The 23,514-nt window shown below is 39.4% G+C and overlaps 1 protein-coding gene across 2 annotated transcripts in view; it reads left to right on the top strand.

The window, feature by feature from the left end:
• Nucleotides 1–23,514, top strand: part of SDHAF3 (succinate dehydrogenase complex assembly factor 3) — a 66,413-nt gene that overhangs the window by 13,179 nt on the left and 29,720 nt on the right. Inside the window, exon 2 of one of the 2 annotated variants that reach the window (XM_009453657.4) lies at nt 14,133–14,278. The exons of the other annotated variant lie outside the window; for it this stretch is intronic. Coding sequence (XP_009451932.1) covers nt 14,133–14,278 — 146 coding nt within the window. The remainder of the gene's footprint in view (nt 1–14,132; nt 14,279–23,514) is intronic. 2 annotated transcript variants of the gene reach the window in all.

Below are 23,514 nucleotides of genomic sequence, written 5' to 3' on the forward strand. Positions count from 1 at the left end.
CCTGTTTTTCAGTTGGTGCACTTTTTTTTCCCTTTGAGATAGGATCTTGCTCTGTTGCCCAGTCTGCTCTCGAACTCCTAGGCTCAAGTGATCCTCCTGCCTCAGCCTCCTTAGTAGCAGAGATTAACTTTTTTCTTTTTTTTTTTTTTTTTTTTTTTGAGACGGAGTCTCGCTCTGTCGCCCAGGCTGGAGTGCAGTGGCGCGATCTCGGCTCACTGCAAGCTCCGCCTCCTGGGTTCACGCCATTCTCCTGCCTCAGCCTCCCGAGTAGCTGGGACTACAGGCGCCCGCTACCACGCCCGGCTAATTTTTTGTATTTTTAGTAGAGACGGGGTTTCACCGTGTTAGCCAGGATGGTCTCGATCTGCTGACCTCGTGATCCGCCCGCCTCGGCCTCCCAAAGTGCTGGGATTACAGGCGTGAGCCACCGCGCCCGGCCTAACTTTTTTCTTAAGTTGAAGTAGTAGATACATATGGCTTAGAATAATTAATTAGTGTAGAAGGGCTTATAATAAAAAGCAGTGTACTCTTTCCTGTTTATCTCTTCAAAGGGGACATTTTTTGTTTTATTTTGGTCTCTTTCATGTTCCAAATGTCTTGAGAATTTTGGTTATCTGTCCATATTTATGAATAAAACAATAAGAAACTAACCAAGAACTATACATATAGATAGGCTTGTTGATTGGGAAATTACTTTTAGGTTAATCTTGCCTGTATTTGCTTCCTGCTCCTGATTTCCTACCTACCTGGTGTTTGAGTTCACTTGGTTTTGGCAGCTTGGCTGTCTCTTTAGGTGTATTCTCTGTTTGTATTCGGAACTGTGGCCTCCTGTGTCTGCTTTGCTTCATTATTTACACTGTTCTGCTTTCCATCTTCAGAAAATCTGTTGAAATTGCTTGGCCGCTAATGGCTCCATTCTTGTTCTCTAGTCATTATGGATTATTCCTTTTAAAAATTGCTTTACTGCTAGTTTAGTCTGGCTTTGGAAGGGAGAGGAGATAAAAAAATAAGCTCTCGTGATATCCCCAGTCTGCCATCTTTACTTGGAAATCCTTTCATGTTAAAGATGAAGAAACTAAGGCCTATAGAAGTAAAATGACTTGTTTGATACTGATGCAGGATTTTTTCAGTGCCGCTTTGCCAGCCGGAAATCTCTGGCCAGCAGCACCCCTGCCCAGGCCTCACTTAGTTCTGAGCTGGCCACTAGTCTCTATGCTCTGCCCACCCAGGCTGGCAGGCTGCGCTCAGCTTATGCTACCAGCCTGGATCCCATGTCTGCTGAGGGCGAGCCAGGCACAGAGCAGCAAAGGATATGTGAGCAAGCGAGTGTGGGATCCAGCCATGGTGCACAGCCAGGTGTGCCGGCTGCTGTGGTGGGTCTGCGGTGGGATGGGCAGCTTCAGGCACTGGCTTCGTGCGAGGCCGTGGCTGGACCAGGCATACCACAGCAGCTTCCACCTTGGGTGCCAGCATCAGGATGAGGAGAAGGCAGTGGAGCCCGAAAACTTGGAGATGCCAGGAACTGTGGAGCCCCAAAGGGGGCATTACAGCACGTGAAATCTCGTCTCTATTAAAAATATAAAAACTACCTGGATGTGGTGGTGGATGCCTGTAATCCCAGCTACTCAGGAGGCTAAGGCAGGAGAATTGCTTGAATCCTGGAGAAGGTGGTTGCAGTGAGCCCACACAGTGCCACTGCACTCCAGCCTCGGTGACGGAGTGATCTCAAAAAAAAAAAAAAAAAAAAAACAACCTTGATGTAGAAAACATATATGTGTGACAAATCACCATTCAATAAACCATCACAAAAACACTGACAATGAGTAAACAAGACAGCTTATTTCTGCTGTCTGCAGCCTAGCAAACTGGGGCATGTTACAGCTCTGGCTCGGGAAGTCCTGGGGTCTGGTCCCCCAGAAGGGTCCTAGCTCTTCTTTTGTAGTCCAGCTGGTGGGAGTGTGTCACTGCCTGCAGCTGGGTGAGCTGATCAGCTTGTTCATGTTATAGCTTGTTCATTCCTACTGCCCTGCTCTGGCCTGTGGCTCTTGGGCTGGCCCCGCCCCTCCAATGCTTCCTGTCACGTGTGGCCGCAGCCCTGTGATGGCAGAGGGTGGGAGGGCTACAACCATTTGGCAGGTCCCAGGTTCTTGTCCCGCATCCAAGAAGAATAGGGTTATGGGGACAACCACATAGTGAGTAAGGTGGAGAAGAGTTTTATTCCAGTCTCCACACAAGAGGGGACCTGAAGTGGATAGTATTCCCTACCTGAAGGGGGATAGTCTCCACCTGTGGCTGAGTCCAGGGGTTTTTATGGGCTCAGAATGGAGGAGTGTATGCTGATTGGTCCATGGGCAGGCCTGGAAAAAACACCATTTGATTGGCTGAAAAGGCAGGGAGGAAGTTCTCTATCTGGTCATGGACTTTGCCAGGAACTGGCAGCTCGGTTTTCAGGCTCCAGGCTGTTTTTGGCTTGAAAGTCAGTTTCATTGGACCTGCCCTTGTCTGCCTAGGAATTTGTCTGTCTCCTGCTGCTATCAGTATCATATAGCTAGATAGGACAAAAATGTTGTGTTCTTAGTTTATGAAGGTCTAGTCAAGATTTAAAATTAGTGTTTCCAAAAAACTATTAAACTTTTGTGCTGTAAGATGATTACAGATTTTTTCCTTTGAATCTTGCTTGTTTGCTTTTTACAATTTGTCTATTTGATTCTTCAGTTTTTATATTTTTCCTGAGGGAAAAGATATCTTCTTAATCATCTTTTTATCTTCTACACTTCTAGCACAATATCTTGTAAATCAGTATCTAAATATTATTTAAGTAATAATTTGTTTTTATGTTTATTAGCCTGAAGTGCTAATTGCCTGATATTTCTATTTGAAAGATTGTTTTCAGTAATGAGATGAGAATGGAAATTGCTGGGCTGTAACTGTTAAACTTTTTAAATAATCAGGCACATATTTGTTTTCTGTGTGATTTTTTGAAAGGTTTCTTTGGGCCTTAGTTGTCTCAAGAGGGAAAATATATTTTACCCCTGAATTAGGGATGGACCAAAAGTTCCTTTTTACCTCTTAAGATGTGATTATATTATGAGGTGAGTTAAACTATTGAATCAAATGGCTTGGTTAAATTATAAAGACAAATAGAATGTTTGGGATTAATATGTGATTGGTCACATTAATATGAAAAGAACTTATTTAGCTCAATAGGAAAAAACTTAAAGCTTTACTAAAAGAAATGGGCAAAAGAGACTCTAATAGGTCATTCTGTGATTTACGTACAAAGATGTTAATTGCTGTGTTGCATATCTATAGTAAAGTGAGAATTTTAAATTACTGTAGATATCCAATGATAGAATAATGAAATTATAGCCACATGATGGATGGGTTAGTATGCAGTTATTAGAAATGGTGTTTCAGAAGAACTAATAACATGGAAAAACTGTAACATAATTACATATAAACTTTATCTTTGGATGATAAGATTAAGAATGATTGTAATTTTCTTCTGTGTACCTCAGATTTTCTTGATTATCTGCAAAAATCAGGTGTTACTTTAGTAATTATAAGAAAGTTATTAAGGATAATTTTTAAAATGCACTGGATGTAGTTAATATTTTTACCAGTCTTTTTCACAAAGGACTTGAGGCAGACATGCTCAGTGAGTCAGTTACTAGCGCCTTATATATACATTTCCTAATTTTGCCTTTAAAATTTTGTAGGTTCAACTCAGACTTTTTCATGTTTAATAAATGTTAATGTCATCTATATATTTTGTATGATTTCTTGTTGAGTTTTGTAAATGAAGTAAATGAAAATCTAAACGTGTAGATTCAAAATGTATCTAAATATTTCTTTTTTATGTAACCGTTAGAAAAAATATTTGGAGTCTTTAGGGCTCTAAACTGAGATCAGAAAATCATCATGGTTATCTATTTGGTACCTATCATCACATCAGTGTCATCTATCTGGTCTAGTATTATGTCTTGTTAAGCAATGTGAATAATCTTATGTTTAATTTCTTAGAGATCATACTTAAATATTCAATGATTTTCCACTAAATTTGATAAAAATTAAGTTACCATGTAGTAACTGTATTCCATTTTAATTTTTTACCTTTTTCCCCTATGTTTTATAGAAGGTGAATGAAGGCTGTCAGTGAGGTAGGATTGGGAGGGGATATAGGTTAACTGTTGATTTGTCTTCTTCTGACACATCAATCAGGGAGGGTGGAAGACAGGTAAATAGGCTCCGCTTGGCTTAGAAACCAGTAGGCTTCAGAAAGATATTCTAGGTAGCTATGTGCCACCTTGATTGTGATCATATAGGGTCTGGTAATTGATCTTATAGTCTGGAGTTGGACTTTACCAACATAACCAGAAATGATCAGATTTTTGGCAGCAGACTCACATTACTTAAATTTGTATAACATTGAAATATAAATAAGAATACTGATTTATTTTTTCTGCTGCTAGGGGAGTGGGGGCTTGTGAAGAGGGCTCTCATTTCCAGGAGTTAGAATATTTATATTTACTTCCAGGGGAAACCTTTTCAGATATGTCTCAGAATCATGTATTTTTTTTAGATTTTAGAAAGTGAAGAAGTAGTATTTAGTGAATTTTAAGAAACACCGAGTGGGATCTAGGGTGGTACTGTAATCAAATACATTAGTATGTCTGCAGAAAAAAATTTGAATATTCACAGTAAGTGGAGTAAATAAAGACTTTATGTACATTTATGTCAGGATTTGCTGCCAGATAAGTTCTGAAAGAGCTTTTGTTTTTAAGAACTTCTTTGACTTCAGGGGATTGTGGACCTCTATTAAGCTTTCTGGGAAACTGAATTAGTGTTTAGAAGGTTGCCTGGTAAACATGGAATTAAAATGACAGGGAGTGGGTAGGCGTGAGAGCTTTTTTCATCAGACCTCACTGTGTCTGCAGTAGAAAACATCCCTTTAGTGATTATTTTTGTGGGTCCTACAGCTTCATTGCCCTTTTTTCCTGAACAGTACTGAATGCATATTGTAAGTTTGCCCTCAATCCTTTATTTTTAGGTTTACCACCTTCTTTCTGTTGAGGTATCATTGTTACTATTACACATGTTAATGGATTAAACTACTTCTTACTTATTTTTCCTAGGCCTGAAAAATTTCAGATTCTTCTCTTTGTGTGTAAATTTAATTAGCTTAACCCTAGAGGAGGGAGAATGGTATTTGCCTCATTTACAAGTTTTTGCTCTTCTTTACTCCTAAATCAGTGTAACTCAAAGCATTTCTAAAGTAAATTGCACTTTGCTTTCAGAGCTCTAAAACACTAAAATATTTGTGCTTTATTCGAATAGATTTAAAAATTATAGTATGGTTTATTTTCCTTTAAAAGACATTTCATTGTTATAAACACACAAACAAAAACCCAAGGCCAAAACCGGAATATTATTGTACATGTCATAGGTTAAGTAGGAACGGTTTCTGGACTTTGGTGCAATAACTCTTTACTGACGAAGAGGTCTATAGTTTGTTTAAGAACTATCCCACTTAAAAACCAATCCATACACTTTTCATGCAGTTGACTCCCTCCCCCCTTTCCAAAGCTCAGAATGGCAGCAGATGATACAGCAAACACGTAACTGCAAAAACAGCTACAGCAGCTACCTGGGTGAGATGGCTGCCACCTGCAGCCTCAGTGAATCTGGCTTCAAACCACATGCCTTGAATGTGGCCCCTCCCAAAAGTAACATGTTTATTGCCTCACACTTCCAATCATGGGCCTCAAGAGTTTGTGATTTATTTATTTTATAAGCTATAGATATATATAACTGATAACTCTGGATTACTGGTGAATAACCAGAATGAACACCACTTTAAAAGAAAAATGCTGTGACTATCATTAAATGCTTTTATAAGGCTAAGAGAAAGATGCACAGAGTGAAAAGAACTTTCGTTTTTGAGACAGAGTCTTGCTGTGTCTCCCAGGCTGGAGTGCAGTGGCATGATCTTGGCTCACTGCAACCTCCACCTCCCAGGTTCATGTGATTCTCCTGCCTCAGCCCCCCAAGTAGCTGGTATTACAAGTGCCTGCCAACATGCTTGGCTAATTTTTGTATTTTTAGTAGATATGAGGTTTCAGTATGTTGGCCAGGCTGGTCTTGAACTCCTGACCTCACATGACCCGTCTGCCTTGGCCTCTCAAAGTGCTGGGGTTACAGGTGTGAGCCACCTCACCCAGCTGAGAAGATGTTCTTACTTTAAAATGTTTGGACATTTTTGCAAGTTTGATACAGTTTCTGGGTGCTCATAACACCCCTGACTGTTTAATGCACATACTTAAGATTTTCAGAACACTTTTAGAGAAACTGACGTGATCATATTCTAATTTTGTAATTAAATCTAGTAAGGGCAGAGACATTCTCAGAGAGGTGTATTATGATGTTTTCCCTACTCTGGATTTTACATGGAAAGAGATGCTCAGTTTTACTTCTTCTTCATACCCCCTTCCTTAACCGTCTCTTTCTCCTGTCTGTCATCCTGTTCATCCTACTCCTCTTTTTTTTTTTTTTTTTCCCCAGGAACTTTAGCTTTCTCCTTTGCACTGTCAAATTTTCCTGAAGTGGCTACATCCTTGTCATATTTCTCATTGAGCTTTACCCCCTTATTATTGTAAGGCTGCTTTTTGTTATCAGTAAGGGTACTCTACATCATACCTAACATTTTGGTCTTCAGTTAAGATGCCAGTGTTTGTGGATTTGTTCTTAGGATACAACTCTAAACAGAACAAGAAGCTAGCTGGCAGTGATAGTTTGTGGACATTAGGATCCTTCTTCCTGCCTCTCTTAGCTGCTCCAAAATGCTTCATTTCCAGATCATCAAATTTAAATTCCTTTCTTAGACGTTGTCTCTGACCTGCAAGAGGACTTCTTAAAAACCTGCAACACTAATGGGGATCTCTGGATTTTTCTTTTTGTACTTCTGGCCTATACAAAGAAGGGAAAGTAGATCTTAGCCCATTGGTTTCTTGGGGTCACCTTTAGTCATTATTGACTGCATTATTTGCTAGTCCCCATATGTGTGTGTGTGTGTGTGTGTGTCTGTGTGTGTGTGTGTGTGTGATGTATGTGCGTGTGTGTGTGTGTGTGTGTGTATATATATATATATATTTTTTTTTTTTTTTTTTGGGAGACAGAGTCTCACTCTGTCACCCAGGCTGGAGTGCAGTGGCTCAATCTCGGCTCACTGCAAGCTCCGCCTCCCAGGTTCACACCATTCTTCTGCCTCAGCCTCCTGAGTAGCTGGGACTACAGGCGCCCGCCACCACGCCTGGCTAATTTTTTGTATTTTTAGTAGAGACGGGGTTTCACCGTGTTAGCCAGGATGGTCTCGATCTCCTGACCTCGTGATCCGCCCGCCTCGGCCTCCCAAAGTGCTGGGATTACAGGTGTGAGCCACCATGCCCGGGCTAGTCTCTGTATATATTTTTAAAGAAGAATTTGGTAGGTTCATGATGATTAGGATAGATATAAATGTATTTGTCAGAGACTATCTTAAATATGCATTTCTATGCCATTTTCAGTTAATGTATTTGGTTTCACCTGCAATATTTGTCGAGCTGTTAGGACAAAGACTAATAGGAGTTTCCGAAGCTTGATACTCTTATAACTAACTATAACTAATTTAATACCCTTGAGTATATTTCTGAAGAATTCTTTATAAACTGATTTTTTTTGAAATATAACTTTTAGGTATATTGGCAAACTTACTAATTAAAAGAGTTCTTTTGTGAATCCTTTTGAAAAGTGAATTATCAACCTGTAATTTGTTTCTTTGTGTAAACCTGTATTTGCATAAATCAAATTTGTTTTAAATAGGGTATGTCTAGAAATCTTGATGCATGTATCTGAAAAGAAAATTTCTGTTTCATGTGAAGAATTCCGATTTGGTACTTTCAGTAAGTAAGACCTGCCAGATTATTTTAGTTCCACTTTTTTTTAACAAAATGCTATCAAAATATTCTTTACAGCCTAAATTAAGGGGGTGGCAAGAGTTTATGTAAGATTGAACTATGTACAGTACACTTTTAAACTATTTTCTTAAATAGTAATGGGTAGTGTGAAGTTTTGCAAAGTTAAAAAGTTATTCAGAAGTTTTTTTCTCTTTTAAAGGCATAACTGGAATCTGAAATTATTTTGCTTTAGCTTAGTCTGTAGTTAAAGAAGTAGATGTATATGGTGCATTTAAATATAATGTTTGTTCACTTACTACTTACTATTGTTTGATTAATATCCAGCAATTTATTGCTCTGCTTAATACTTGGAAGATAGTAATGATAATTCATCTTCTTAGTTTGAATGCTTGAAATAGCCATAAGCAGTTACCTAGTCCTTAATATAATATAAAATGGTAGATTTATACTGAAAATATAAAATAAAATAAAATGTGATTCCTATTGTGTAATATTTAACTGCACCATTTTCTTTAAATATAGGGTTTTGTGTTTTGTTTTTTTTTTTTTTGGTTGTTTGTTTTTCAGGGCTGTCTGGGAGCCTCACTAGTATTTATTATATTCTTTCTTTGGGAAAGTATATACAAACTAAAGCTGAGAACATTGGGAACTTGTCCACATCTCTCACATCCTCTGCATAGCCTACTAGATTTACATTGTCAGTCAAAGGAGAACCCTTTCATGATCTAACATACGTTCTGTTAGAGCCCATGGAAATTAAATCCTTTCCTTGATAACTGAGGAGGGAGTCTGTGGGTTAGGGAACTCTTGGAAATTTCCTGGAAACTAGGAGAAACACTTGTAATATAAATCAGGCCAGCTATATTTGTCCATGACCTTAACAAGTTGAGAGTCAAGGATAATGCACAGGACATTATTAAGTTCAAAACTAGAAAGGAGACAAGAGATCAGGAGCGGAGGTTTCAAGATCAAGTTCAAGTCAAGGATATGGAGAAATTGTTCAAAATGTAGGCCTTGAACTATGTGAGGGTGTTCACACTATGTTGGAGAGAACTAGACAGAAGCAGCCCAACTGAGTTCAGTTGTTTACTCAGTTATTCAATGTCTACTATTTTTTAGGGGTTATGGATATTAGTACATAGTCAGGATCTTTAAGGACTTTATGAGCCTGCCACAAATCAGTATGTGATAGGGTGAGACCCATTGTGTCTTAAAGAATAATAGTTGTGAATGCTGGTCTTTTGGCAGCGTGACAGTGATTTGGAGTATGAGTAGTGTGAGTACAAGAGGGAAAGCATCTCTCTTTCTTAGCTGTTGAATTTCTGATTATCTACCAATATATCTACCATGTCACTTGCCAATCCTTCATATGCCCTCATTCCATTCGCTTTTTTTTTAGATGGAGTTTTGTTTTGTCGCCCAGGCTGGAGTGCAGTGGCACCATCTTGGCTCACCACAACCTCCATCTCCTCGGTCTGAGCAATTCTCCTGCCTCAGCCTCTTGAGTAGCTGGGATTACAGGCACGTGGCACCACACCCAGCTAATTTTGTATTTTTAGTAGGTTTCACCGTGTTGGCTAGTCTCGAACTCCTGACCTCAAGTGATCCACCCGCCTTGGCCTCCCAATGTGCTGGATCACAGGGGTGAGCCAGTGTGCCAAGCCCCACTGGCATTTTTTTTTTTTTCTTGACAGAGTCTTTGTTTCCCAGGCTGGAGTGCAGTGGCACAATCTCAGCTCACTGCAACGTCCACCTCCCACGTATAAGCAATTCTCTTGCCTCAGCCTCCTGAGTAGCTGGGATTACAGGTGCCTGCCACCACACCTGGCTAATTTTTTGTGCGTTTTTAGTAGAGACGGTTTCACCACGTTGGCCAGGCTGGTTTCGAACTCCTCACCTCAGATGATCCACCTGCCTTGGCCTCCCAAAGTTCTAGGATTACAGGCATGAGCCACCACTGCCCAGCCCTCATTGGCTTTTGAAGATCATTTTATCTTTGAATTTATTTTAAAAATATGTATACCCATATGAGAGATTACATATTAAATTTAATATGACTAACACTTTTAATGATTATCTGACGTTGATTAACATCTAGCCACTTACTCTGTGACCTTGGGTAATTTGATTAACCATTCTAAGCCTTGGTTTCCTCATCAGTAAAATGGGCATAGCAACAGTACTTACCTCTAAGGTTAAGGATTAAATAAGATAGTATATGCATAATAGTTGTCCAGTGCCTTACACGTAGTAAGTGTTCCACAAATGTTAGATATTTTAGCTTTAATGTTGACACAGTATTTTTTTGGTGCTGCTTTGCCAGCTGGAGACCTCTGTGGCCAGTGACACCCCCATCTGGTCCCTGCTTGTGCCCAGGCTCACTGCAGGAGGCGCCTACCCACTAGGTCCATTGGACCACGCCTGGCTTGCAGTCTGGCCCAGATCCTGTGCTTGTCACAGGATCCACACTCAGCCTGTGTCTGGGCCAGGTGTTCCCCAGCCTGCCTGTGCTACAGCTCATTCAGTCCCACTGCCCTGCTCCCAGCAGTGCCTCGGGGGCTGGCCTGGCCCTGCCGCTGCTTCTCACTGCATGGGGGCGCTGCCCGGTGCCGGCAGAAGGCCACAGTGTTACAGCCTTTTTCCTACCTGTGTTCGGTGGTTCCTGAGTTCTTGTCCTGTGTCAAGAAGAATGAGGTTACACTGACAACCGAAGGGTGAGAAGGGCAGAGAAGAGTTTTATTGAACAACAGAACAGTTCTCAGTGGAGAGGGGACTCAAAGTGAGTGGTCCCCCACCTGAAGGTGGGTAGTCCCCCACACCTGGAGATGGGCAGTTCCAAAATATGGCTGAGTCTGGGGCTTTTATGGGCTCAGAATGGGGGAGTATATGCCGATTGGTTTGTGAGTATGCAAAAAAGGCTAAAACAAAGGCACCACTCAAAAGTAGGCATGACAGTGTAAAAAAGCCAATTAGGGAAGGGTGTGTATATGTAAAATAGGTGAAGGGTGAGGATCAATCAGAGGAAAGAGCACCAGACAGGAAGAGAGGTTCTTAGTCTGGCCTGTAGATGTATCTGAGACTCATAGCTTGACTTTTAGGCTTTAAACTGCCTTTGGTTTGAAATTGAGGTTTCACTGTGGACCTGCCCCTATCTGCCTAGGCATTTGTCTGCCTCCTGCTGCTATCAGTGTAGGGTAGGAAGTAGGTTGACAGGAAGGAGACAAGAATTCCAGGTAAGAGTGCTCTGAAAACAAATTTTGTAATTTTGTTATTCTTAATTAAGTCTTTCTTCTTTCTTATCCTCTGTATGCTGTTAGTTGCCAAATCCTGTTGACTGTTTTCTTTTACGGTATCAGAACTCTGACCTATTCTCTCCATTCCAATTGTCAGTACCTCTGGATGTTTGTAGTTATTTCATGAATAATCTTGCCTTTAGTCTCTTTTAACTGTCACCTTATAAAATACAACTTTGATCATTTTATTACCCTTGTCAAAACCCATCAGTGTTTTCCCATTGACCTCTCTTTAACGTGACATTCAAAACTGTGCAAAATCTGGCCCGAATATATTTTTCCTACCTTTATCTCAATGTTCTTTGTCATGAATTCTATGTTCTAGTCACTTAACTGAGCATTGCTCTCTGAAAGTGGCCTCAAGTTGTTTTGACTCTGACTGTTCATTTGGCTTAATGTTTTACTGTCTTTGTCTGCATGGCCAAACCCTAAAGTGTCTTTCAAAACAACCTTCATATGGTGCTGTCAATTCTTAATTGATTAATTCTTCAAATGGAAAGAAATCTCTATGTCTTAAATTTCCCTCAAGTTGTATTTTTCTCTTTTGGTAGTATTTTTTTTTTTTTTTTTTTTTTTTTTTTTTTGAGATGGAGTCTCGCTCTGTCACCCAGGCTAGAGGGCAGTGGCGTGATCTTGGCTCACTGCAAGCTCCGCCTCCCGGGTTCACACCATTCTCCTGCCTCAGCCTTCTGAGTAGCTGGGACTACATGTTGCAGGAAGTCAGGGACCCCGAACAGAGGGACCAGCTGAAGCCATATCAGAAGAACATAAATCGTGAAGATTTCATGGACACTTATTAGTTCCCCAAATTAATACTTTTATAATTTCTTACGCCTGTCTTTACTGCAATCTCTGAACATAAATTGTGAAGATTTCATGGACACTTATCACTTCCCCAATCGATACCCTGTGATTTCCAATGCCTGTCTTTAATTTCTTAATCCCGTCATCTTCGCAAGCTGAGGAGGATGTATGTCGCCTCAGGACCCTGTGATGATTGCGTTAACTGCACAAATTGTTTGTAGAGCATGTGTGTTTGAACAATATGAAATCTGGGCACCTTGAAAAACGAATAGGATAACAGCAATGTTCAGGGAACAAGGGAGATAACCTTAAACTCTGACTGCCGGTGAGCCGGGCGGAACAGAGCCATATTTCTCTTCTTTCAAAAGCAAATGGGAGAAATACCGCTGAATTCTTTTTCTCAGCAAGGAACATCCCTGAGAAAGAGAATGCATCCCTGAGGGGAGGCCTCTGAAATGGCTGCTTTGGGGATGGCTGTCTTTTATGGTCGTAGCTGAGGGATGAAATAAGCCCCGGTCTCCCATAGCACTCCCAGGCTTATTAGGACGAGGAAATACCCACCTAATAAATTTTGGTCAGACCGGTTGTCTGCTCTCAAACACTGTCTCCTGATAAGATGTTATCAATGACAATGCGTGCCTGAAACTTCATTAGCAATTTTAATTTCGCCCCGGTCCTGTGGTCCTGTGATCTCACCCTGCCTCCATTTATCTTGTGATATCTTATTACCTTGTGAAGCCTGTGATCTCTGTGACCCACACCCTATTCGTACACTCCCTCCTCTTTTGAAAATCACTAATAAAAACTTGCTGGTTTTACGGCTCAGGGGGCATCACGGAACCTGCCAACATGTGATGTCTTCCCCGGACACCCAGCTTTAAAATTTCTCTCTTTTGTACTCTTTCCCTTTATTTCTCAGACTGGCCGACACTTAGGGAAAATAGAAAAGAACCTACGTGAAATATCGGGGGTGAATTTCCCCCGATATCTGGCGCCCGATGTGGGGCTCGAACCCACGACCCTGAGATTAAGAGTCTTGTGCTCTACCGACTAGCGCCTGCCACCACACCTGGCAATTTTTTTGTATTTTTAAGTAGAGACGGGGTTTCACTGTGTTAGCCAGGATGGTCTCTATCTCCTGACCTCGTGATCCCCCTGCCTTGGCCTCCCAAAGTGCTGGGATTACAGTCTCTTTTGGTACTTAATGTTATCTACATTGTATTATAGTTACTTATGTACACCTTTTTGCCACTAGTTGATGGTAAGTTCATTGAGAACAAAAACAATGTTCTACTTATCTTTGTAAAATTAATGGGACAGTAGTATGTTTTAATAGATGTTCAGTAAGTCTTTTTCCCCCCCAAAAGAAAAATGAGTGATTATTTTTTGACAAAGACCAAATATGCTAATTACCACAGCTGGATAAAAAGTTGAGCAATGAAATGTGTGAATTGTTGTCTTTTTTTTTTTTTTTTTTTTTTTGAGACAGAGTCTCGCCCTGTTGCCTGGGCTGGAGTGCAGTGGTGTGATCTTGGCTCACTCCAACCTCTGCCTCCCGAGTTCAAGCAATTCTCCTGCCTCAGCCTCCCGAGTAGCCGGGATTGCAGGCGCATACCACCACGCCTAGCTAATTTTTTGTATTTTTAGTAGAGACGGCATTTCACTATATTGGCCAGGCTGGTCTCAAACTCCTGACCTCGTGATCTGCCCACCTCGGCCTCCCAAAGTGCTAGGATTACAGGCGTGAGCCACCGCGCCTGGCCTGAATTGTAGTGTTTATAAAGATTAATAATGTAAACAAAGTCTTAAATTCTGAAATTGTATTTTATAAATATATGAGAATTTAGGGCATTAGGCTTATTCCAAGCACTTTAATTCATGTCTTTATGTAGATAATACTGTCAACCCATTAGGCATATGATTGTATGCATAGCTGGTTCAGTTTTTAATTTTGTTTTTTTGCTATTTGGCTATTAATAAGCTTTTGTCTTTATAGAACTAGTATCAAGCATCTCTAGTTTCTAATTATTCAGAACAAGTTAAAGTAGCTTAATACTCCTGTTTCTTTTCCAATTTATTATAGGGTTTTAAGTGCCTAAAGTCGGGGAGAGAAAAGGAGACAGTATTTAAGGAATTTAAGATCTTGAAGTGGAAAAGGCCTAGAAGAGCCATAACTGCTGAGTCTTGGAAAGAAAATGAAACAGAGTGTCTGCATGCAGTTTCCTTAAGGTACAAATGAACACCACTATCTTCTCTCAGGAAGAAGGAGCAACTTTACAGGATTATTTTCTTCTTAAATTCTTTTTTTTTTTTTTTAGACAGAGTCTCACTCTGTTGCCCAGGCTGGAGTGCAGTGGTGCGATCTTGGCTCACTGCTGCAACCTCTGTCTCCTGGGTTCAAGTGATTCTCCCGCCTCAACCTCCCGAGTAGCTGGGATTACAGGCAGATGCCACCACATCTGGCGAATTTTTGTATTTTTATTAGGGGATTTCACCATGTTGGCCAGGCTGGTCTCGAACTCCTGGCCTCAAGTGATCCACCCACCTCCACCTCCCAAAGTGCTGGGATTACAGGAGTCAGCCACCACTCCCAGCCCCTTCTTAAATTCTTCTAAGAATATTTACTTTGTTTAAAAACTGGATTAATCTTTTCAAATATTAGAAACTGCTAGGGTAAGCTAATACCCTAGACTGATACATTAATTTTTTTTTTCTTTTTCCATAAGTTATTGATGTACTGGTGGTATTTGGTTACATGCGTAAGTTCTTTAGCGGTGATTTGTCAGATTTTGGTCCACCCATCACCCGAGCAGTATACACTGCACCATATTTGTAGTCTTTTATCCCTCACACCCCTCCCACTCTTTCCCCCAAGTCCCCAAAGTCCATTGTATCATTCTTACAGCCTTTGCATCCTCACAGCTTAGCTCCCACATATCAGTGAGAACATACAATGTTTGTTTTTCCATTCGTGAGTTACGTCACTTGGAATGATAGTCTCCAGTCTCACCCAGGTCACTGCAAATGTTGTTAATTCATTCCTTTTTAGGGCTGAGTAGTGTTCCACTGTGTGTTTGTGTGTATATACCAGTTTCTTTATCCACTCATTGATTGATGGGCATTTGGGTTGGTTCCACTATTTTGCAATTGTGAATTGTGCTGCTATAAACATGCATGTGCAAGTATCTTTTTCAAATAATGAAAAAGATTATCTTTTCCTCTGGGTAGATACCCAGTAGTGGGATTGCTGGATGAAATGGTAGTTCTACTTTTAATTCTTTAAGGAATCTCCACAGTGTTTTCCATAGTGGCTGTACTGGTTTACATTCCCACCAGCAGTGTAGAAGTGTCCGCTGATCACCGCATCCATGCCAACATCTATTATTTTTTTATTTTTTTTATTATGGCCATTCCTGCAGGAGCAAGATGGTATCACATTGTGGTTTTGATTTGCATTTCCCTGATCATTAGTGATGCTGAGCGTTTTTTCATATGGTCATTGGCCTTTTGTATATCTTCTTTTGAGAATTGTCTACTTACATTCTTTACTCTTTTTGATGGGATCGTTTGTTTTTTTCTTACTGATTTGTTTGAGTTCATTGTTGATTCTGGTTATTAGACCTTTGTCAGATGTATAGATTGTGAAGATTTTCTCCCACTCTTGTGTGTTGTCTGTTTGCTGACTGTCCTTTTCTCTTTAGTTTAATTAGGTCCCAGCTATTTATCTTTGTTTTTATTGCATTTGCTTTTGGGTTCTTGGTCATGAAATCCTAAGCCAATGTCTAGAAAGGTTTTTCCAGTGTTATCTTCTAGGATTTTTATAGTTTCAGGTCTTAGGTTTAAGTCCTTGATCCATCTTGAGTTGATTTTTGTATTAGGCAAGAGATGAGGATCCAGTTTCATTCTCTTACATGTGGCTAGCCAATTATTCTAGCACCATTTGTTGAAAAAGTTGTCCTTTCCCTACTTTACTTTTTTGTTTGCTTTGTCGAAGATCAGTTGGCTGTAATATTTGGGTTTATTTCTGGGTTCCCTATTCTGTCCCATTGGTCTATGTGCCTGTTTTTATACCAGTATCATGCTGTTTTGGTGACTGTGGTCTTACAGTTTGAAATCAGATAGTGTGATGCCTGCAGATTTGTTCTTTTTGCTTAGTTTACTTTGGCTATGTGGGCTCTTCTTTGGTTTCATATGGATTTTAGAATTGTTTTTTGTAATTCTGTGAAGAATGATGGTGATATTTTGATGGGGATTGCACGGAATTTGTAGATTGCTTTTGGCAGTATGGTCATTTTCACAATATTGATGTTACCCATCCATGTGCATGGGGTGTGTTTCCCTTTGTGTGATCTGTGATTTCTCTCAGCAGTGTTTTGTAGTTTTCTTTGTAGAGGTCTTTCAACTCCTTGGTTAGGTATATTCCTAAGTATTTTTTGTTTTTTTTTTTTGCAGCTATTGTAAAAGGAGTTGAGTTCTTGATTTGATTCTCCACTTGGTCGCTATTGGTGTATTGAAGAGCTACTGATTTGTGTACATTAATCTAGTATCTGGAAACTTTGCTGAATTCCTTTATCAGTTCTAGGAGCTTGATAACATTAATTTTGTGTGTACATGTAATTTCAGAAATTTCCACATGATGGCAGAAGATACTTATGTCTGGGAAGATGTAACTAAATGAAAACTTTAAATTTTATCTGAAGTAGTATTTGTCTTTTTACATTCTGACTAGTACATTTCATATTTGAATTGTCTGTTACAGATTTGTTGCCACTTTAACTATTTTATATATATGTTTTAACTAATTTTAAAAGGGAGTAAATATTTTTTCTACTATATACAATGTTAATCCATTTTTGAAGGCTTCATGGGTAATCACTGAATAGTGTTTAAATAATTGGTTTGGTAAAAGTCATTTTTCTTAGTAAGTTTAAGGGATACTGAAGGCATTTATTTACCAGTTCTAGATGAATATATGAAACCCAATATGTGAAATTTTATTTGACTTTATTTTAGAAATTAAGGAATTGGTTCAACATACATTCTTTTGTGTTACCTAGAATTTTGAATGACCACTTCATGGTCTCATTACCATTTTGAATCTTGCTTCCTTTCCCTGTCGCTGTCAAGTGTTCTCTTAAATTTTCTTTGTCTTAATTGAAGAAATTATTTCATTCAATAAACATTTATTAAATGCCTTCCATGTTTCAGATCCTGCTCTATAGCCTGATGATTCATAGTAATTCAAAACCCCAACAGAGAGAGAATCTTCGTTTTCGAGATTTCCCAGTCTTGGAAGGCAGATAGCCATCAAACACATGATTGTTTTTGAGTAAATTTTTGTAGTTCTTACTACAATAAAATATATTTATAATAAAAATTTTAAGGAAGATGCAGCTTTATAGTTAGCAGATTAATTGTGAAATTATGAGTTATATCATTGATGACCTGGAAAAGATAAAAATAGAGATTTGGAAATTTTGTGAAAACTTAAATAGGCTTTTTCCCCCCCACTTTTGAACGCTAGATGACAGATAATTTAGTTTAAAAAGCAAAGAGATAACATGACATTTTTTATTTTTGGCCAGTAATATTCTGGCCTTTTTAAATGTGCTGATTTTTTGTCCTGTCTATTATTAGTTTGGTTGTATAATTTGTTGTCAAAACTGGGACACTTGTGGGAGTAAAAGAAGCACTAAAATCACATCATACACACATTTTTGAAATGTGTATTTATTGACATATAAATTGTGTTTATTATGTTGTTAGAACTATGAAACAGTTCTTTATAACTTCTCAAAAATTTTCCAAAATATAAAACATTTGTATATTTGAAGGCAAAACACTTTTTATTGTGATTGTATAAATGTTACAAAAAGAACATAAAATAATTGTTCTTGAGACATATTTATGTACTTTCTATCTGTTCCTGTCTGTAATACAGTGTCACTTTTTTTCTCTGAAGAATACAGATTTTGCAATTTGGTTTTAATTTTTTTAATTGCCTGATATCTTTTTTGAAGTTACATTTTATGATTAATAGAGAAAACTATTCTGCTATAGATATTGGGATACCAAAGAAACTCAGCAAATTTTGCCCAATGGAGGAGATTCTCAAATCAATATTTTTTTGCATTTAAATTATAAATAGTTAAGCCCAAAGATTTTAATAGGTACCTTTTTTTTTTTTTTGAGACGGAGTCTCACTCTCGCCCAGGCCAGAGTGCAGTGGCGCAATCTGGGCTCACTGCAAACTCCACCTCCCGGGTTGATGCCATTCTCACGCCTGGCTAATTTTTTGTATTTTTAGTAGAGACGGGGTTTCACCGTGTTAGCCAGGATGGTCTTGATCTCCTGACCTCGTGATCCACCCACCTCGGCCTTCCAAAGTGCTGGGATTACAGGCGTGAGCCACTGCGCCCGGCCAATAAGTACTGTTATTGTCTCCATTTAGATTAGTTTTCTCTGACAGATATTTCTGTAGGATAAAACTTGTCAGATAAATTATCTGTATTTAGGATTATTTTAAACGTTTTGCCAAATTCACATGCTTCAAAATCATAGGCCTTTTCAATTTTCTTCTATTTGGGTATGAATATAAGTATACGCAGTTATAACTAGGAGTTCCTTCAAAAGATTGTTTTCAGAAGTTGAGATAGATACACAATTATAGAATTTCAAAATTAGATCTTGTGCATTATTTGTGCTCTCATAATTCATTGTTTCTTCTTTTAGTAAATTTGTCTTCTAGTTATAAGCTTTGTTTTCAAAAACACTTCATTAAAAGCTTAAGCTTTTTGTTTATTTGTCCAGTACTTTGATTAAATAATTCCTACTGATTTGAACAAAATGCAACCAAAATCTAGGGAACTAGTTTATAAGAAATTTCAGCATCATTGTAGGGTACTTAGGTTGATTTGCAAATTAGTTCTGAAAAGGCTCCAGGGTTTCTAAAATCTATATGATAGGCAGCCCAAAAGGAAAGCTCATGCTGCCATGGGGAAGTGCTTGTGCTCAATAGCAGTCTTGTTACAAAAATTTTATATATTACTGTATAAATACAGATTTTTAGCCAAGTGTCAATTTGACAGCAGATTCTGTTTTGATTATTAGAATGTCACAGTTTGGGCATGGTTATAAATTGTGTACGCACCACCAATTGCATGTACATTCCTCTCAAAGACTCTAATAAGAACATTGTTTCTTACTTTGGTACTCTGCTCCACCAAAATGTGTTATCACTGTAAAAAATAATTTTATCTTCAGTGGTGAACTTTTTATTTATTTATTTATTTTTATTTTTATGTTTTTTGAGACAGAGTCTTGCCGTGTCTCCCAAGCTGCAGTGCAGGCTCACGGCAACCTCTCTTACTCCCAGGTTCAAGCAATTCTCATACCTCAGCCTCCCAAGTAGCTGGGATTACAGGCACATGCTACCATGCTCAGATAATTTTTGTAGAGACGGGGTTTCACCATGTTGTCAAGCTAGTCCCGAACTCCGGACCCCAAGTGATCCACCTCAGCCTCCCAAAGTGCTAGGATTACAGATGTGAGCCACTGCTGAACTTTTTAAAAACTGAATTTACAATAACACGATAACATCAGATGTTTAACCTTTAAGAATGAATTTCCAGCCGGGCACAGTGGCTTGCAACTATAATCCTAGCACTTTGGGAGGCTGAAGCGGGAGGGCCACTTGAAGCCAGGAGATGGAGACCAGTCTGGGCAACAAAGTGAGACCTTGTCTCTACAACAATGTTTTAAAAATTAGCCAGGCATGACAGCTCATGCCTGTAGGCCCAGCTGCCCAGGATGCCGAGGCTGGAGGATTGCTTGAGCCCAGAAGTTTGAGGCTGAAGCCAGCTATGATTGCCCTACTGTACTCCAGCCTGGGCGAAAAAGCAAGACCCTGTCTCTTAAAAATAAAAATAAACAAATAGTCACCAATAGTTTTACTTTGACTCCATGAATTTGATAAACAATTCACCCTGTTCCTAGATTTAATTTAACTGGTTTTTCCATTTGAAGCATCTACTATCACTGATATAAAGCTAACAGCATTCAACTTTTTTCAAAGTAGTTCTTTTGTTAACAGTCTAACAACTATTGCTTTACTTTTTATACGTGCGTAAGATAACCTAGAATAAAAATGAGTGAAATTAACTTAGATGATTAGTGATTTGATCTAAATGAAAAAATTGTGCTTCTCAGTGTAATATGTAAATATATGTTATCTGTAGCTATACCTATTGTCTCCATGTACAGTAATTTTAAAAGTAGATTCTGATGCACAATCAGTAGATTTGTGTCTTTTTTTTTTTTTTTTTTCTGAAACAGGATCTCACTCTGTCTCACAGGCTGGAGTGCAGTGGCATGATTTTGGCTCACTGCAGCCTCAACTTCCCAGGCCAAAGTGATCCTCCCACCTGCGCCTCCTGAGTAGCTGGGACTACAGGCTTGCGCCATCACACCTGGCTTTTTTTTTTCTATTTTTTTTGTAGAGACATGGGTCTCACTATGTTACCCAGGTTTTGGTCTTGAACTCCTGGGCTCAAAGCGATTCTTCCGCTTTGTCTTCCCAAAGTGCTGGGATTACAGGTGTGAGCCACCGTGCCTGGCTGATTTGTGTCTTTTGATATACATTTAGTCTGTGAGATTGGAGTAGTCTCCATGTTGCATGTTTATTATCAACTGGTTTTTAGAAATAAAAATTTCAGTTTTTCACTCAAGATACACTTTTTTTTTTAAAGCTTACTGGTGCCAGAAGGGTTAGTTGCAAAATAAAAAGCATTGCCAAACAATACATAGTTGCAGATTTGTACTATATACTAAATGGCAAAACCACTGTAGTAGGAGCAAACTGCACATGTATACCTTGGAGATATTGTGATAAAAAGCAAATATTGCAATAAAATGAGCCATGTGGGTTTTTTGGTTTCCCAATGCATATAAAAGTTATGTTTACACTATTATCTACTAAGTGTGTCATAGCATTGTCTTAAAATAGAATATACATGCCTTAATTTAAAAATATTGCTGAAAATGCTAATGATTGTCTGTCAGCAAGTCATAATATTTTTACTGATCAAGAATCTTGCCTCAATGTTGATGGCTGCTGAATGATGAGGGGGGTAGTTGCTGAAGTTTAGGGTAGCTGTGGCAATTTCTTAAAATAAGACCACAATAAAGTGTGCTGCATTAATTGACACTTTCAGGAAAGATTGATCTGTAGCATGCAATGCTGTTTGATGGCATTTTATGCACAGTAGTCATTTTTTTCAAAGTTGAAGTCTATCCCCTCAAAGTCCTCTTGCTGCTTTATCAATTAAGTTTATGTAATATTCTAAATCCTTTGTTGTCATTTCAACACTGTTCACGCATCCTTGCCAGGAGTAGATTCCATTTGAAGAAATCACTTTCTTTGCTCATCCGTAAGAGAGAACTCAGCCATTCAACTTTTATAATCAGATTACAGCAAGTCAGTTACATCTTCAGGCTCCACTTCTGAAGTAGAGTTCTCTTATTGTTTCCACCACATCTGCAGTTACTTACTCCACTGAATTCTCAAACTTTTCAAAGTCATCCATGAGGGTTGGAATCAACTTCTTCCAAACTCCTGTTACTGTTGATATTTTGACCTGCTCCCATGAATCACAAATGCTGTTAATCGCATCTAGAATGGTGAATCCTTTCCAGGAGTTTTTCAATTTACTTTGTCCAGATCCATCAGAGGAATCACTATCTATGTCAGCTATAGTCTTTCAAAATGTATTTTTAAAATAAGACTTGAAAGTCAAAATTACTTGATCCGTGGGGCTACATAATGGTTGTTGTATTAGTAGGCATGAAAACATTATTAATCTCCTTGTATAGCTCCATCAGAGCTTTTGGGTGACCAGGTGCATTGTCAGTGAGCAGTAATATTTTGAAAGGAATCTTTTTTTCCTTTTTTTTTTTTTTTTTTTTTGAGATGGAGTCTCGCTCTGTCCCCCAGGCTGGAGTGCAGTGGCCTCATCTCAGCTCACTGTAAGCTCTGCCACCCGGGTTCACGCCATTCTCCTGCCTCAGCCTCCCGAGTAGCTGGGACTACAGGCGCCCACCACCACACCCGGCTAATTTTTTGTATTTTTAGTAGAGATGGGATTTCACTGTGTTAGCCAGGATGGTCTCGATCTCCTGACCTTGTGATCCTCCCACTGTGGCATCCCAAAGTGCTGGGATTACAGGTGTGAGCCACCGCACCCGGCCTAGGAATCTTTTTCTGATCAGTAGTCTAAATAGTGGGGTTAAAATACTCAGTAGCTGGGACTACAGGCCTGCACCACTGCGCCTGGCTGTCAGTTGTTTGTTAGTGTGTTTTAAGACTTAATATATTAAGATTAGTTTTAGGTTCATGGCAAAATTAAGAGGAAAGCACAGAGATTTTCCATATACCTTCTGCCCCAACATATGCATAGCCTCTCCCATTATCAGCATCCCCCACTGGAGTAGTACATTTGTTACAATAGATGAACAAACTGTAGGGGTGACGGGAACTTTTACTGCACACTCCGAAGTTTCTGTAGTTGAATCTGTGATAAACTGAAAGCAGACAGATTAATAGGAGAAAGGCATACGGATTTATTATGTGCATATACACAAGAGTCTCACAAAATAAAAGACTCAGAAAGGCCAGATGATTGGAATTTTTATAATATCTGTAGCTGCAGAAAGAAATAGGGGCTTGGGGCTTCTAGGGAGTGGAGGTGAGGACAGACAGGCTTTGGGAGGATGAGGGGAAGAAATCTAGTGAACAAAGGTTGTCTTGTTACATAGATTAAAATATCTCAGGGAGCAGCCCTCCAAAGAATGGTAAAGCTGCTCTGGGTGAGGTTGCTAACCTTTAGTCCTTTTTTTTGTTTTGAGTTGGAGTCTCCCTCTGTTGCCCAGGCTGGAGTGCAGTGGCACAATCTCCGCTCACTGCAAGCTCTGCCCCCCGGGTTCATGCCATTCTCCTGCCTCAGCCTCCCGAGTAGCTGGGACTACAGGCGCCTGCCACCATGCCTGGCTAATTTTTTTGTATTTTTAGTAGAGACAGGGTTTCACAGTGTTCGCCAGGATGGTCCGCATCTCCTGACCTCGTGATCTGCCCGCCTCGGCCTCCCAAAGTGCTGGGATTATAGGCATGAGCCACCACGCTCGGCCAACCTTTAGTCTCTTTTTCCTGTGGTACGGTCTTTCCAGATCCATCTTTAGGCAGATTAGGGAAACTTTAGGCAGATCAGAGAAAACTTCAGCTTGCATCCACTGGTTCCCTGCTGTTCCCCAGTCATGATACCAAAGAGCCTTACTTTGGGGTATCATTTTCTGAGCCCCAATACTACATTGACACATTAAGATCACCCAGAGTTCATCATTTACATGTAGGGTTTACTCTTGTTTTCTTACTTTCTGTGAGTTTAGACAAATGTATAACGACATGTATCCAT

This window comes from Pan troglodytes, chromosome 6 (assembly GCF_028858775.2).
Source record: "Pan troglodytes isolate AG18354 chromosome 6, NHGRI_mPanTro3-v2.0_pri, whole genome shotgun sequence".
NCBI classification, from domain to species: domain Eukaryota; kingdom Metazoa; phylum Chordata; class Mammalia; order Primates; family Hominidae; genus Pan; species Pan troglodytes.